The sequence below is a fragment of the Scyliorhinus canicula genome, chromosome 2 (assembly GCF_902713615.1).
Source record: "Scyliorhinus canicula chromosome 2, sScyCan1.1, whole genome shotgun sequence".
NCBI lineage: Eukaryota > Metazoa > Chordata > Chondrichthyes > Carcharhiniformes > Scyliorhinidae > Scyliorhinus > Scyliorhinus canicula.
Genome location: NC_052147.1, coordinates 237,083,246 through 237,099,874, shown reverse-complemented (window position 1 = coordinate 237,099,874; position 16,629 = coordinate 237,083,246). Strand labels below are relative to the sequence as shown.

Sequence of the window (16,629 nt, the reverse complement as noted above, 5' to 3'; positions counted from 1 at the left end):
AGATCCAAGTACTTGACTGCATTCCTTGGTTACCGTACTGCTTGCATAACCACTAAGCCCCAAATAGGACAGCTCTCTTGAGGATCACCTCCGACAAAAAGACTTCCGACTGCACACAGTGAAAAGAAGAATCATTGCCGGCAATGCTCGTGATGTTGACGTGTACAATTATTCACTGGACTAACTTTTTATTTGTCTTTAAGTAGAAACCAAACACTTGAGAATGGTTGAGCGAGCTCATGGCTCAGGTTTTTGTGCTCTGCAACTTAATGGAGAAACCATGTCAACTCCCTCCTACATTATTGACTAGGCTGCTGGAATATGAAAAGCTTGCCAAAAGAACTAATGCTACATCATGTTTCACCTTGAAAAGATTAAATACAGAAGACCGGCAGATCTTAAAGGGCTGCATCACGCCATTAAAAGGAAAAGTTGTGATGATAGCAGAAAATAATTAGAAGTTTGGCTGTAAGGGTCCATCATATGAAGATGGTCATTTCTATATTTACTAGGTGCCCTGATTGTTATGACGCCCTGGGCTAGTGCGCAGTCAATTCCAGGTCCTCTTGACCCGCAGTCACAACACAGTTCAAATTAACTCTTAATTTTAAAAATACCCAAAGTCTTTGGTCTTCAGCTGCCCAATAACTAGTCACCAGGTTTGTAAATTCAAACACAATTAACATTTATTAATAACAAGAACTATAATTAAAAAGGCAGGAAATGCAACAGGTTAATCATCTAATTTCTAGGGGCGGCACAGTGGTACCGTTCTTAGGACTGCTGCCTTGCAGCAGCGAGGACCCGAGTGCGATTCCGGTCCATCGTGACTCTCCATGTGGAGTTTGTACATTCTCTCCATGTCTGCCTGGGTCTCTCCCCCACAACTCGAAGATGTGTAGGGTAGGGGGATTGACCACGCTAACGTTCCCCTTGATTGGAAATAAAAGAATCGGGTACTTGAAATTTCAACAAAAAAAATCCAATTTCTAACCCCCCCCCCCCCCCCCCTCTTTAACTCACCCCACCATCACACCAGCCAACCAATGAAACCAAATCCTTCCAATCTCTCGGGAGCCATAAAGCCTGATGTGCTTCTGCTAAAGGTTATGTCTTTTGTAAGCTTTCTCGATGTTAAAAGGACAGCGTAAGCATTACTTCGTGTTATACACTTTGAGGGTTGTATTTGAATTGATGGTTGCTAAGATGTTCACTGTTTGTTTTAAAAAGGTTAACTTGAGTTCACAGAATAAACATTGTTTTGCTTTAAAAATACTTTTCCATTTCTGCTGTACCACACCTGTCAAGTGGGCTGTGTGCTCCCCATACCACAATCTATTAAAAGTTGTGGGTCAGGTGAACTCCATGATACACTTTGGGGACCTCTAAACCCTGGCCCATAACACCGTGCTATTCCTTAACGTTTCCAAGATCAGTCACTTCCTGCATGACAGCCCACACCTGATCCAGCCACAGTGCACCTCCTCTTTAAGCAATGCTATCTTTACGTAATGCTTATATTTAAGCAATGCTTTCTTTAAGTTCTACCAACACTCATAATATTGGCCCCTTTTAACCTAACTAACTAATTAACAGCCCAGTTAGCACTGGCTGGACCCTATAATTATTGAACTGCATGAGCAGCAGAATTGACATGCTGCCTGTAATGCAAACATCCGCCCATGTTTGCCGTGACAGTCGTGGCAGTGTTGGTGGTGTTGGTCTCCGACGTTTCGTGGGGTGGGTTTGAGCAGACCAGCGGCAGGCCCCCGGTCGCCTGCCCCTCTGCCTGCGCACCGTCCGGCACGTCCTGTGCAAGTAAATTGCTTATCATCATTCTTGTCCCTATTTTCAGGGACAATGTAATTTTGCTCCTATGATCTCAATGGGCCACTCATAAATCAATATGAATGAAAGCTGCATCATTCCCCACAGTCAACCCCCCAACCCAACAATTTGAAAGTTCTTCATACCAAAGAAAATGGACATTCAAACCAAGGTAACCTTTATTATTATTTACAGTGTACTGTGCAGACACATTTAGTGTTTTTCCTCAGTACTTACAAAGCATATGGTCTGAATGTTCTACTTCCAAGTCACCTACTTCTTCCAGGTTATGTACCAATATTCCACCACCACCCCAACCCACCACACTCCAGTGGCACAGTAACAGGAGAAATTGGTGGGTTTTGGTTGTTAACATTTCCATCTAGGCATGGAAGAGGCCCATTACACACTTGATTTGGATCAGACAATGTTGCTGCAACTCCAGGTAACATAGTAAGTGAGCTAATAGATGTTTGGGTCTGTATGATTATGAACAACATTATAGTAATTTAATGTTGCAGTTATGAAACAGGGTGACTTGGATGTTTGGTAATGTGAGAAAGCGAGATCTTAGCATTCTTCAAAGTTCCTATTATTCTCATGCTGTTAGACATGACCTCACACAGCTACCTATCTGTATGAACAAATACCATTGCATGGTAATGAGGTTTTGAAGTCTTGGGCTTATGTAATGGTTGTCTCAAGCTGATTCCCAATAGAGTGAATGAAGACAAGGCTGATAGCTGTAGATTGGAACTCCCATCCATACTGCTCCAGTCATAGCATTTATCACAATAGCTGTACTTGTGCTAACAACTCATTCAGTGGGTGCTCTTCTACACAGTCTGCATCTCAGGTGATGGGAAAATATGTGCAAGCATTCAGATTGCTTTACGTTGTAGAGCATGTGTTAGGATCTGACCTGAAATGTCAGCTTTCTTTCCCTTACTGACTGGCCTACGTGTATTTTGAATGGGCTTTCTTTATTGGAAAACCATATTTGATTGTAAGAATCAGAAAATTCTTACAGTGCAGAAGGAGGCTGTCATGATATGCACTCATTCACATAATGAGATAAAGATAGGCAGTGACAGACACCCAGTACAGCCAATCAACAAACAGGACAGAACACAGCCAATCACCAGGCAGAACACTAGAAGGTGGTCTCCCACTATAAAACACACGAGGCATCAACACTCTGCCTCTTTCCACTGGTGACAACTGTAGTGACAGTCAGGGTGTATATATCAGTTAACACCTTCTACACATGGCTCAGAGCTAGTCTGGTCTAGTTAGTTATAGTTAGCACACTTAGATTAGTAGAGTGTCAAACCCACAGCGAACTGTGTGCACTGCTTGACAAGTTCAATAAAGAGTATTGAACTAACATCAAAGTTTGGAGTCTACTTTCAAGTACAACTGCATCCAGTTGCAGTCCGTGTTACCCCAGGGTGATTAACACGACAGAGGCCATTCGGCCAATTGGGTCTGCACCGATCCTCAGAAAGAGCACCCTACCCAGGTACACTTCCTTGTCCACCCTGCCCTATCTCTGCAACCTAACCTGCACATCTTTGGACACTGAGGGGCAATTTAGTGTGGCAAATCCGCCTAACCCACAAATCTTTGAACAATGGGAGGAAACCGGAGCACCTTGAGGAAACCCTCGCAGAAACTGAAAGTGCAAACTCCACACAGCTAGTCACCCAAAGCCGGAATCAGTCTCTAACCTGGGTTCCTGGCACTGTGATGCAGCAGTGCTAACCACCGTGCCACCGTTTCACCCATAAAAGTCAATGCAAAGCAAAATCTGGCTGATGATTCATTATTGCCCATTTGCTCCACTGTAAAATTTGAATTTCATTCCCAAATGTCTGATCAATCATTGAAAATTCACAGTGCTATTTTCTTTAGGTGAAAAAATCCATTTGACAATTCAGTAAATAGACCAAAATACAAAAAGTAAACAATACAAACTTCGTTACACCATTATTAAAATTAATTGGTTACGTGGCTATTACACATTTATATGGATGTGCGAGTGATGAAGTGAAGTTACAGTGGTTTTAAATAGTTAATTGTACTATAAAATGTTTTGTATAAAGATAAGTACAGAGCAAGGATTGTATATGCAGAGAAAACTGTTCATTGGGTTGTCACAAATAAATTCCGAGTCCCAGTTGACCATTAAATATCTTCTGTTTACTTAATTGGAGGATCAAAGTGATTTATAAGCAACCTATTGAAAGTATACATAAATGCAGTTTGATCATGATTTCTTCTGAACAGAACAGGATTTCAGCTTCATTTTCATTGTCAAGTATGCTGAACGTTCGCCCACATTTTCTCTTTTTACACAATAGTCCACGATTGCAGAGCCAAAACCTTTCTTGTAATCCAGATGATGCTTCTCCATTATTCATGATCTTGCAACCTTCCATTTTGTGGCATTGCAGGCTTTTTTTAATGGGCCAGTGAAGTACAAAACTCATAATCAGTCTCAGAAATCAGTCATTCAATTCTCTCTGCTTTTGAAATTGCTGAAATCCAATAAACCAGGCTGCAGATAGGGGTATTTAGAGAATATACTCTTACTTAATTAAATAGCTCTCAATGTCATTACAGGTTATCCATGTGCTTCAGCAAAGATTGAATTTTTCTGAAGCAAAATGATTTTGAATTTTATGGATCACAGGTAGAGTGTTAGGGCTTTAACTAGTAAATCCCCAATTTTGGTTTGAGTATGTAACATATTCTGAACCACATTAAAAGCAAAGATGCACAAATCTTCACCATATGTAGTTTGATATCTTCTCACGAGCACAGTTCATTACATCTGTTAAATCACTAAATCTTATTTCAACTTCAGCTCATTTTATCCATGGTAGGAATATTACTTCACAATAGTTATCCTATATAGCTTCACCATACCACCAGTACAATTAGCTATATGTGGTTTATAGTACACTTTTCTGCTAGAAAATCTAATAGTACTGTACAGTATTGATCATTCATTTACCCAGCAATTCCATCTCCTCTATCAACGTCCTCTTTATTAGTCTATCACCTATGTCACACCAAAGAATAATGTTTAAAACTATATTAATATGGTAGTGCCCAAGCTCTGACTGGTATCTGTGGCAGTGTTGATAAGTTGCCAACTGTGGACAGCGACAGGGTCCCAGGTTTGATTCCCCGCTGGGTCACTGTCTGTGCGGAGTCTGCACATTCTCCCCGTGTCTGCGTGGGTTTCCTCCGGGTGCTCCGGTTTCCTCCCACAAAGATGTGCAGATTAGGTGGATTGGCCATGCTGAATTGCCCTTAGTGACCAAAAAGGTTAGGAGGGGTTATTGGATTACGGGGATAGGGTGGAAGTGAGGGCTTAAGTGAGTCAGTGCAGACTCGATAGGCCGAATGGCCTCCTGCACCGTATGTTCCATGTTCTATGTTTTATGTTCTAAAACTACTATTCAATTTCCCAATAAACAATAATAAAATACACATACAGCTCTCAATCCAGCTTAAACAAGAAAAGCCTAAAGTGATACTTGCATTACAATCAAATCCTGGCTCTTTTGGAACCCCTTCATACCTCAGCTGAATGTATTCAAATGGCTGTGCCTACTGGATTGCTTTAGCTTTTTCCTTGTCTTCAGGCAAGGCTGCTCTGTTTTTAACTATTATCACTTTTTAAGCTATCTCACTGGGAAAGAAAACTGCTTCTCTGCACAACTTCTCAAAATTCTCTCCCTCTCACTCTGAGCTCCACCCAGCACTGACCTCACCTCCTAAAGTTTAAAAAAAACAGTGGCGTGATCCAATGGCCATGCTGCGTTCGAAAAGCAGCTCACCATGGCCGATTAAAGCCGGGAAAGCCCATTCCGGGGATCTACCAGGCTCACAATTCCTCGCAAGATCCAATATGATCTTATGAGACATTGCGATGTAAATCCCGACCATTATGGGTGGGATCACTTTTTGGCTAATCTGCAAATTAGAGCGAGACAGCTAGTCTCACTCTAATGTGCAGATTCCCTCGGTATCTGAGGCTTTGCGATTCATCCCCTTCACCTCCAAGACCTTGGATGAGTGCCGTTTGGTACTGGTCTCCACAAACGAGGACCAGACGGAACGGCATTTCTGTGGGATCTCCCAAGGGATCAAAGGCTGCATGCCCTTTGGGCGGGTGGTGCCCTGGTGCTGCTGGTGCCACCTGAGCACCCTGGCAGTACCAACTGAGTGCCAAGGTGCACTACTAGCTGGCATGGAGACTGCCAGGTTGGCACTGCCAAGCTGGCATGTTTTGCATGTATGTAATTGGGCTGGGGGTGCTCTGCATGGGTGTGGGGGAGTGTCCTGTAGTGCGTTCGGCCTGGGGGGGACGTCAGGGCTCACTCCAGGGGATTCGGAGATTGGGACGCCACTTAAAAACCGGGCTCCAATCTCTCGCTACACTGGGGATTCCGGTGAGCGGAGCTCCCCATTGTACTAAACAGGGCTATGTGTGGCCTCAGCTGTGTGTTCCCCACTGAGCCCCTTAGACAATGCCAGTTGCGAGCGCCGGGAAACACGGGGCTAAACGTGTTGGCTATGGAACTTTGTTCCCAATTAGTTGAATCACACCGAAGATCTCTGCAGTCTTTTAATCCTTACATTGCCCACTACATTCATAATCCAGTTTCCTAAAATCTTCCCATCGTCACACAATGGTCTAGAGTTATAACGGGCTTGGTCAAAATTCCTGGAAGTGGGCTTTCAAACCAACAGTTAAATAATGCTCAGGAGTCAGATCAAGTGTTGATTCCCGCATCATGTTGCTGTTTTTGCTTCAACGCGTTCATATGAAAGCACCACATAACTGTATCCATCAGAATTAATATAAAGTGTGTTCTTTTGTACAATACATAAACTTAATTTCAGGGTATTGGGTAGTATTGTGAATCAAACTATCAGTTTAACTGATACTGAGGATAGACCATGCACTAATTTGGGAAGTTGCTCAGCACCCGACTGACTCCAATTGAATATTGTCTGAGGGTCCATGCTGCTGCCACTACGGACACTCTGAGGTGATAGAATCCCTACAGTGTAAAAGGATGCCATTTGGCCCATCGAGTCTGCACCGACACTCCGAAAGAAGGCCCTACCCAGGCTCACACCTCCACCCCATCCCATAACCCAGTAACCCCATCTGAACTTTTGATCATTAAGGGGCAATTTAACATGGCCAAGCCACCTAACTTGCACATCTTTGGACTGTGGGAGGAAACTGGGGCACCCGGAGGAATAGGTTCTGCTTTTTTCAGGGCTGCACAACGCTTGGCCATTGGAACAGAAGGGAAGCTGATTTTATTGCAGAACAATGCATGGTTTTGGATTGATGTATGAAACTCTTTTAATTAACAAAAACTCTAAGGTCTGGGCGTGATTCGCTGTTCGGGAGATTAAGTTCTCCCGCAAGAGCTGAATCGCTTCTGGTTTGCGCTATTGCTAGGAAAGGCGCCCAGAAACGATTCACTGTTCCTTACCATGCAAACATTTGCAGGGATCACGACAGGTTCCATCGCAAATCCCACTATTGGGCTACCATGTCTACGTTGGAGTTACCCAAGGCGTGGGATCAAAAGCCTCACCTCGGAGACCTATATGTGGCGCTGTTTGCCACTGATTTCCACAAACATGGACCAGGCATAACGCCCTTTGGGGGAAGGTGGAGGGTCTCCCAGGTGATCGGAGACCCCCAGATGGTCAGTTTGTGGCAGTACCCTAGCACCCCCGATGCCCCCCGGGCACCATGACCTTGTACCTGGCAATCTCATCTAGGCACCCTGGTAGTGTCACATGGGTGCCATTCTGGCAGTGCCAGGTTGCCCAGGTGGCGCTGGCAGTGCAATGTGCCAGGGTGACATCTTGCCTGTGCCGGGGATCAGGTTCGGGGGGGGGGATGCCCTTATCAGGTGGAGTGCTTGGGGGGGGGGGGGGGGGATGCCCTTATCAGGTGGGGTGCGACGGCTTGAGAATTCCCTAATTAGTATGTTGGGGCATTGGGGGGGGGGGGGGGGGGGGGGGTCCGGAGGCACCAGTGTGGGGGTCAAGAGATCAGGGCATCATTTAAGGCCCGAAAAAAAGCAGCGTCCCCTTTTTTAATAGCGGGGTCCTTCTCGGCGCTGGCAGCGTCGGGAAACACCTTGTTAAACATGCCCAAAATGGGACTCTATTATTTTTCCATTAAATTGCGGCCAATGTTTCAACTGGCTGGAGAATCTAGACTGAGGGACACCATCGCAAGATAAGGGGCTGACTGTTCACAGCTGGGATGTGGAGAAGTCTCTTTGCTCAAAGGGCTGTGAATCTTTGGAATTCTCTATCCCAGAGGATTGTGGATGCTCCACTGTTGAATGTATTCAAGGTTGAGTTGGACACCTTCTCACTGCCCTGGGATCAAGGTTGGAAAGTAGAGGTAAGGGTGATGATAAGCCATGATTGTTTTCAATGGCTGGAGTGGCTTAATGGGCCACATGGTCCACTCTGCTCCTATTTCTGATGTTTTGTGACTTTGGTCCTACACTTTATGGTTCACCCTTCATGCCCTCAGAGAACTTGGGAACGGTTGATAAATGCAATGAAATTAGAAACTCATCAGGAATAAGTGATTATCCATACCAGTGTCTTACCATACCGTGAAACTAAATGTTAATTCAGGAACATGTTTTTTAAAACGTAACAGCTTGTACTTTAAAACTGTGAGAGAACTGGGTTCACTAGTACCTTATCTCAAAATTATTCACTTCCATAAATACTGCTTAATAATGCACAAGAGGCAAAACTGCATCGGAAATCAATCTGACTTGCGGTGTGTACCATTCAATTAGAAATTACAGTAAGGTCATTCTGTTTCATTATTTTTCTCAAAAGCAATGTATAAAATATGTTTGAGTATTAAATATTTCATTTTGCATTTAAACCTTCCAATAGTCATCGGCTTCTGTTTGCTGTCAATTGCTTCAGACCCTCTTACATTCGGTGGGTTAATTGCTTTTATTGATTGCCTTACTTTGACAAAAATGCTTTGGTTGCAGAAGAGCTGATGCATTCCCATGTTACTCATTGGTGGTCCCCAAATGGAGAACGACTGGCATTTCTGATGATAAATGATACTCTGGTACCAAATATGGCGATTCCACGCTTTACTGGTCATCTGTACCCAAAAGGAAAGCAATACCCATATCCTAAGGTAAGAAATAGTAGCTCAAATCTATTTTTAAAAATACCCATTGAGCAGTGAATCATTATGGAATCAGAGTTTTTGCTGTATGCAGCATAATCAATTTAGTCGTGTGGGATCCGATTATGTTGAAGTATTTGCCTTGATTAAGAAAAAAAAAACTAATTTTTCATTCTGAGAAATGGTTACAAATGGACGCTTTCTTTCGTATTTTGAAATATTCGATGGGTATTGGCGTTGTGCTAAAGGAGCAATGGTGAACTGAGTTTGCATTGAAAATGTACCTTGCCCTTTGAGTTTGTTCACTCATTTTTAAGCTGTCTGCATCGAGAAGAGGCAGCACATTTGCGGGTTTGACAAGCAGGTGGAGTGAATTAGGTCAGAGTCTTCAAATATTCTCTCACCAAGCGAGCGGAAAAAAAAGTAAATATTCCCATCAGGTCCATGCGAAATTTATTTGATAGGGTACTGATTGTAAATCATGTGCTGTTATAGAGAATCTGTCTTTTCAATACTGGAATGAGTGCTGCATTCCATATGATACCCGCCCATGTATGAAAGGCGACAACCTGCTTATTTTGATACAGAATGGAAAGTGGTCTGTGGCAGATGATCAATTTTCACTTCCATGTATATTTAAAGCACCCTATAGAGATTGCTTAGAGCTGTCTTAACCCATCACACCAGATTACGGAAGGAAACCACTATGTATCATCCAGTCAGAAGGTAAATACTTTAATTACTTTCCCGTACCGGTTGAGGTTATTCATGAAGGCCCTGCTTTCTCAATGTTGCCCCTCACCTGAGATATGATGATCCTCAGGTTAAATCACCGCGAGTCAGTTTTCCACCTTTTTGTTAATTATTTGTTTGTGGGATGTGGGTGTCGCTGGCTGGGCCAGCATTTATTGCCTGCCCCTAATTACCCTTGAGGGGGCAGTTAAGAGTCAACCACATTGCTGTGGGTCTGGAGTCACATGTAGGGCAGACCAGGTAAGGATGGCAGATTTCTTTCCCTGAAGGACATTAGTGAACCAGGTGGGTTTTTACGACAATCAACAATGGTTTCATGGTCATCATTAGACTTTTAATTCCAGATTTTTTATTGAATTCAAATTTGACCACCTGCAGTGGTAGGATTTAAACCTGGGTCCCCAGAACATTACTCTGGGTCTCTGGTTTACTAGTCCAGTGACAATACCACTATGCCACAGCCTCTCAAAGGTGAAATAAGCCTATGGTCTGGGAATATGACTTTACCTTTTACTTTCATTTACAAACGATTGCAAAGATGATTCTCGACAGGAGCGAGAGTAACAGGGTAGTTGTTATGGGGGACTTTAACTTTCCAAATATTGACTGGAAATACTATAGTTTGAGTACTATAGATGGTCAGTTTTTGTGCAGTGTGCGCAGGAGGGTTTTCTGACACAGTATGTAGACAGGCCAACAAGGGGCGATGCCACATTGGATTTGATACTGGGTAATGAACCCGGCCAGGTGTTAGATTTAGATGTAGGTGAGCACTTTGGTGATAGTGATCACAATTCGGTTATGTTTACTTTAGCGATGGGCAGGGATAGGTATATACCGCAAGGCAAGAATTATAGCTGGGGGAAAGGCAATTATGATGCTATTCGGCAAGATTTAGGATGTATAGGATGGGGAAGGAAACTGTAGGGGATGGGTACAATTGAAATGTGGAGCTTTTTCAAGGAACAGCTACTGCGTGTCCTTGATAAGTATGTACCTGTCAGGCAGGGAGGAAGTTGTCGAGCAAGGGAACCGTGGTTTACTAAGGAAATTGAAGCACTTGTCAAGAGGAAGAAGAAGGCTTATGTTAGGATGAGACATGAAGGCTCAGTTAGGGCACTTGAGAGTTACAAGTTAGCCAGGAAGGACCTAAAGGGAGATTTAAGAAGAGCGAGGAGAGGACACGAAAAGTCGTTGGCGGATAGGATCAAGGAAAACCCTAAGGCTTTCTATAGGTATATCAGGGACAAAAGAATGACTAGAGTAAGATTAGGGCCAATCAAGGATAGTAGTGGAAAGTTGTGTGTGGAATCAGAGGAGATAGGGGAAGCGTTAAATGGATATTTTTCGTCAGTGTTTACACTGGAGAAAGAAAATGTTGTCGAGGAGAATACTCGGGTACGTCGACCAGGCTAGATTTGATTGAGGTTCACAAGGAGGAGGTGTTAGCAATTTTGGAAAGTGTCAAAATAGATAAGTCCCCTGGGCCAGATGGGATTTATCCTAGGATTCTCTGGGAAGCCAGGGAGGAGATTGCAGAGCCTTTGTCCTTGATCTTTATGTCGTCTTTGTTGACAGGAATAGTGCCGGAAGACTGGAAGATAGCAAATGGTGTTCCCTTGTTCAAGAAGGGGAGTAGAGACAACCCTGGTAACTATAGACCTGTGAGCCTTACTTCGGTTGTGGGTAAAATGTTGGAAAAGGTTATAAGAGATAGGGTTTATAATCATTTTATAATAGATAGAACAGTACAGCACAGAACAGGCCCTTCGGCCCTCAATGTTGTGCCGAGCCATGATCACCCTACTCAAACCCACGTATCCACCCCATACCCGTAACCCAACACCCCCCCCCCCCCCTTAACCTTACTTTTATTAGGACACTACGGGCAATTAAGCATGGCCAATCCACCTAACCCGCACATCTTTGGACTGTGGGAGGAAACCGGAGCACCCGGAGGAAACCCACGCACACAGGGGGAGGATGTGCAGACTCCACACAGACAGTGACCCAGCCGGGAATCGAACCTGGGATCCTGGAGCTGTGAAGCATTTATGCTAACCACCATGCTACCCTGCTGCCCCAAAATCTTGAAAAGAACAAGTTGATTAGCGATACGCAATACGGTTTTGTGAAGGGTAGGTCATGCCTCTCAAACCTTATTGAGTTTTTTGAGAAGGTGACCAAACAGGTGGATGAGGGTAAAGCAGTTGATGTGGTGTATATGGATTTCAGTAAGGCGTTTGATAAGGGTCCCCACGGTAGGCTATTGCAGAAAACACGGAAGTATGGGATTGAAGGTGATTTAGCGGTTTGGATCAGTAATTGGCTAGCTGAAAGAAGACAGAGGGTGGTGGTTGATGGCAAATGTTCATCCTGGAGTTCAGTTACTAGTGGTGTACCGCAAGGATCTGTTTTGGGGCCACTGCTGTTTGTCATTTTTATAAATGACCTGGAAGAGGGTGTAGAAGGATGGGTTAGTAAATTTGCAGATGACACAAAGGTCGGTGGAGTTGTGGATAGTGCTGAAGGATGTTATAGGTTACAGAGGGACATAGATAAGCTTCAGAGCTGGGCTGAGAGGTGGCAGATGGAGTTTAATGCTGAAAAGTGTGAGGTGGTTCACTTTGGAAGGAGTAACAGGAATGCAGAGTACTGGGCTAATGGCAAGATTCTTGGTAGTGTAGATGAACAGAGAGATCTCGGCATCCAGGTACATAAATCCCTGAAAGTTGCCACCCAGGTTAATAGGGCTGTTAAGAAGGCATGGTGTGCTAGCCTTTGTCAGTAGGGGGATTGAGTTTCGGAGCCACGAGGTCATGCTGCAGCTGTACAAAACTCTGGTGCGGCCGCACCTGGAGCACTGCGTGCAGTTCTGGTCACCACATTATAGGAAGGATGTGGAAGCTTTGGAAAGGGTTCAGAGGAGATTTACTAGGATGTTGCCTGGTATGGAGGGAAGGTCTTACGAGGAAAGGCTCAGGGACTTGAGGTTGTTTTCGTTAGAGAGGAGAAGGCTGAGAGGTGACTTAATAGAGACATATAAGATAGTCAGAGGGTTAGATAGGGTGGACAGTGAGAGTCTTTTTCCTCGGATGGTGATGACCAACACGAGGGGACATAGCTTTAAATTGAGGGGTGGTAGATATAGGACAGATGTCAGAGGCAGTTTCTTTACTCAGAGAGTAGTAGGGGTGTGGAACGCCCTGCCTGCAACAGTAGTAGACTCGCAAAATGTAAGGGCATTTAAGTGGTCACTGGATAGACATATGGATGAAAATGGAATAGTGTAGGTCAGATAGGCTTCAGATGGTTTCATGGGTTGGCGCAACATCGAGGGCCGAAGGGCCCGTACTGCGCTGTAATGTTCTATGTAACGCAAAATACTAGAGATCTGGAAAAACTTAGAAAGTTAGAAATACTCAATAGCATCCGTGGAGAGAAAGAGAGTTAGTGGGTGTAATTTTTCCAAAATTGTACAGAGAGCTGGATCAGGTGAGACATACTGTGTAGAATTCTTCGGCTTCACAGACGCCTTTCCTCACCTGATGTAACAGCACTCTGTGCAATTTCAATGAGGATCATACAGCCAGCTGCAGGGCAGGGTCGAAACATGTCAGCGACATAGGGATTTAAAAACAGTGCTCCAATCTCAAAATTAATTTTAAGCATGAAAATGATAGATAATTATTAGCTCAGGGTCACACTTGCAGACTGAACGAAGGTGTTCTACAAAGTGGACATACAGTCTGTATCGGGTTTCCCAGTATAATAATAATCTTTATTAGTGTCACAAGTAGGCTTACATTAACACTGCCATGAAGTTACTGTGAAAATATGTACTGTGCTATACTGTGTATAGAAGGAATCCCATCATGAATAAAGAATACAGTACACTAAATTGAATGAAGTGTAATAAATTCAGGTTCATCTGAAAAGAATGCATGAAGCCTTGGATGGAAGGAAGGGAAGAACAAAAAAGGCAGGTTCTGCATCTCTTACATTTACATGGGAAGGTGCTGTGGGAAGGGGAACAGGTATTGGGGTGATCAAAAATTAAACCAGAGTGTTGCGGAGGAAGCAGCACCTTTGGATTGCTGAAAGACAAATGGAGCGGAGATCTCTTTGGTGATGGCACTGTGCTAGAGATAAGGGAAATGTCAGGGAATGATCATTGTGGTTGCTTGTGGTGTGTAAGATGAGGTCAAGAAGAAGTCTATTGTGGTTCTGGGAGGTGGAAGGGGATAAAGTAAGAGCAGAGGTGCGAGAATAAAACGGACATGATTGAGAGCCCTGTCGACCATGGTGTGGGGGAAACCTCGACTGAGGAAAAAGGAAGACATATGACAGGTGCCAGCGTCAGAACTGATGTGACAGAGAGGAAAAAAACAGCAAAATGAAGTAGAGCCATTAAGAAATGGAGTAGGAGGAACTGGAGTCAAGATATCTTTAAGTGTCTGAAAGTGATTATTTGTTGATAACCTATTCTTGTAAATGGAGACAGAGAAATCGAGAAAGGGAAGAGCCAGAGGTGAACATTCTGAAGGTGATAGAAGGGTAAAAAATTGAAGCAAAGTTAATGAATTTTTATAGCTCAGTGCAAAAGCAGCAAACGGCACCAAACAATCGCCAGTGTACTAGACAAAACAAATGTTTCACATAGTGCATGAAACGCAGACAGAGCTAAGATCCATAGCAACACTTTTGAAATTTGCAATGATTTTCGTGGTTCAACTGTATTTGGTTTCTAATGAATGTTGAATAGAAAATCTGAAGGCCTCCTTAGTTCTTGGAGAAGATATGTTTGGAAAGCCTATCTATATTGCCATTGGATCTTAGTGGGTTTTGCATTTCTCTGCATAATGTGGTTCCCTGCTGCCAGAAATTAGGTAATGAGCAGTTTGGATTCTGCCAGGTGTATCATGGCAGACGGCCTACATGAAATTCTATCAAAGATGGTTTTATATTATAGAAGTACAGTTGACATGTGGCATGCATGTTTCCCGGCGAAGCTATGCAAAGAGAATTACAAGTGATCAAGACTAGTGAGTCCGTCTGCTTACTCTTCCATAGAATTTTGGAAATGGAATGGAAATCGCTTATTGTCACGAGTAGGCTTCAAATGAAGTTACTGTGAAAAGCCCCTAGTCACCACATTCGGCGCCTGTTCGGGGAATCGAACCGTGCTGCTGGCCTGCTTGGTCTGCTTTCAAAGCCCACGATTTAGCTCTGTGCTAATTTTGATATCCCTATTACAATATTAGACTGTGCCTTGAGCGATACTCAAGCTGGAAGACTATACCAAGTTTGATCAGTCTTTTGTGTTAAGTCTGTCCTGATAAAAGGCCAGGGGCCAAGCTTCCCCAAATTTATCAGAGTGTCAGGTTCTCTTCAGATGTGCAGATTCTCCCACCTAGTGCACAGAAAATCAGCAGGCGTGGTTTGTACCATCACTCTGGCAGAGCGAGGTCTTATGGAGCTGACAAGGCTGGCTCCACAGAGATCACGGTGCCATCTTTAGAGGGCACCCTGCTTTAAAATATTTAAAATATACTTCCCCCAACCCCTGACAGATATGGATAATGCCCCACAAGTATCGCAATGACCCCCCACCATAGCAGTATCAGGGGACCATCTCTCCCTACTCTCCTCCCTCCCCTACCCTCCATGGCAGTATCAGGGGGCAATCTCCCCCTTCTCCCCCTCCCTCCTCCCCCCACCACCACTGCAGAATTGGGAGGTACTCTCCCTCCTGTATCCCCCCACCACCATGGCAGTATCATATTCTTCCCCTTACAGCCATCACACTCCTTCAGAAGCATCGCCCTCCTCCTTCACAGCCATCACCCTCCCCATTCATAGACATCACTTTCCCCCTTCACAGGCATCCACCGCACTCCCCCATCACTCATAAGGGAAACCCCTCCCCTCATCCCCCAGGGGGCCTGCCCTGGCATTGCCAGCTTGCACAGGAAGCAGAGAAGGGCACCAGCCCGGCCATGACCCTCGCCACCTAGGGGCGAAACTTAGCGATGCGCCCCCGGCATGGTCATCACGACTGGCTTCCGTTTTTTAAAACCAATCGTGGTGTGTGTCAGCATGATGTCACGCCGGCTGGGTGGGAAGATACGGTGAGGCAGAAGTAGCGGTGTTAGGCCCAATAATTATATCCAAATTTATTTTTAAATATGTTAATCACGGTTACACAAAACTGGACACTTACCTGATCACATCATCAGAGAGGTATGGGGAAGATACCAAACTGGAAGATTAATATTTTGTATTCCACATAAGATTTTATATACAACCATCAGGTCCCCTCTCATTCTCAGGCCAGCATGGTAGCACAGTGGGTAGCACTGTTGCTTCACAGCTCCAGGCTCCCAGGTTCGATTGCTGGCTTGGGTCACTGTCTTAGTGGAGTCTGCACGTTCTCCCCGTGTCTGTGTGGCTTTCCTCTGTGTTTCCTCCCACAACACCCAAAAGACGTGCTGTTAGGTCATTTGGACATTGTGAATTCTCCCTCAATGTACCCGAACAGGTGCTGGAGTGTGGCAACCAGGAGCTTTTCACAGTAACTTCATTGCAGTGTTTATGTAAGCCTACTTGTGACAATAAAGATTATTATTATTATCCATGCCAAAGCAGTTTTCCAAACTTTTCCTCATTAGTGAGTGATTTGATAATGTGAATCTGCCTCATGGCCCTCCCCCTCAATACTTCCAGCACCAGTATGTTTTCCTTGTCCCTCAACAACCAGGACCCAAACCAAAAGGAGAAAATTCAACTACGTTGTGCAGGGACAGGCACAATAATACAAATTT

At 44.2% G+C, this 16,629-nt stretch overlaps 1 protein-coding gene across 1 annotated transcript in view; it reads left to right on the top strand.

Annotated features, from left to right (window-relative positions):
• LOC119962051 (inactive dipeptidyl peptidase 10-like) overlaps window positions 1-16,629 on the top strand; it is a 1,164,028-nt gene that overhangs the window by 976,325 nt on the left and 171,074 nt on the right. The window contains 1 exon segment of the mRNA XM_038789842.1: window positions 8,907-9,061. Within this exon segment, the coding sequence (XP_038645770.1) occupies window positions 8,907-9,061 (155 nt within the window).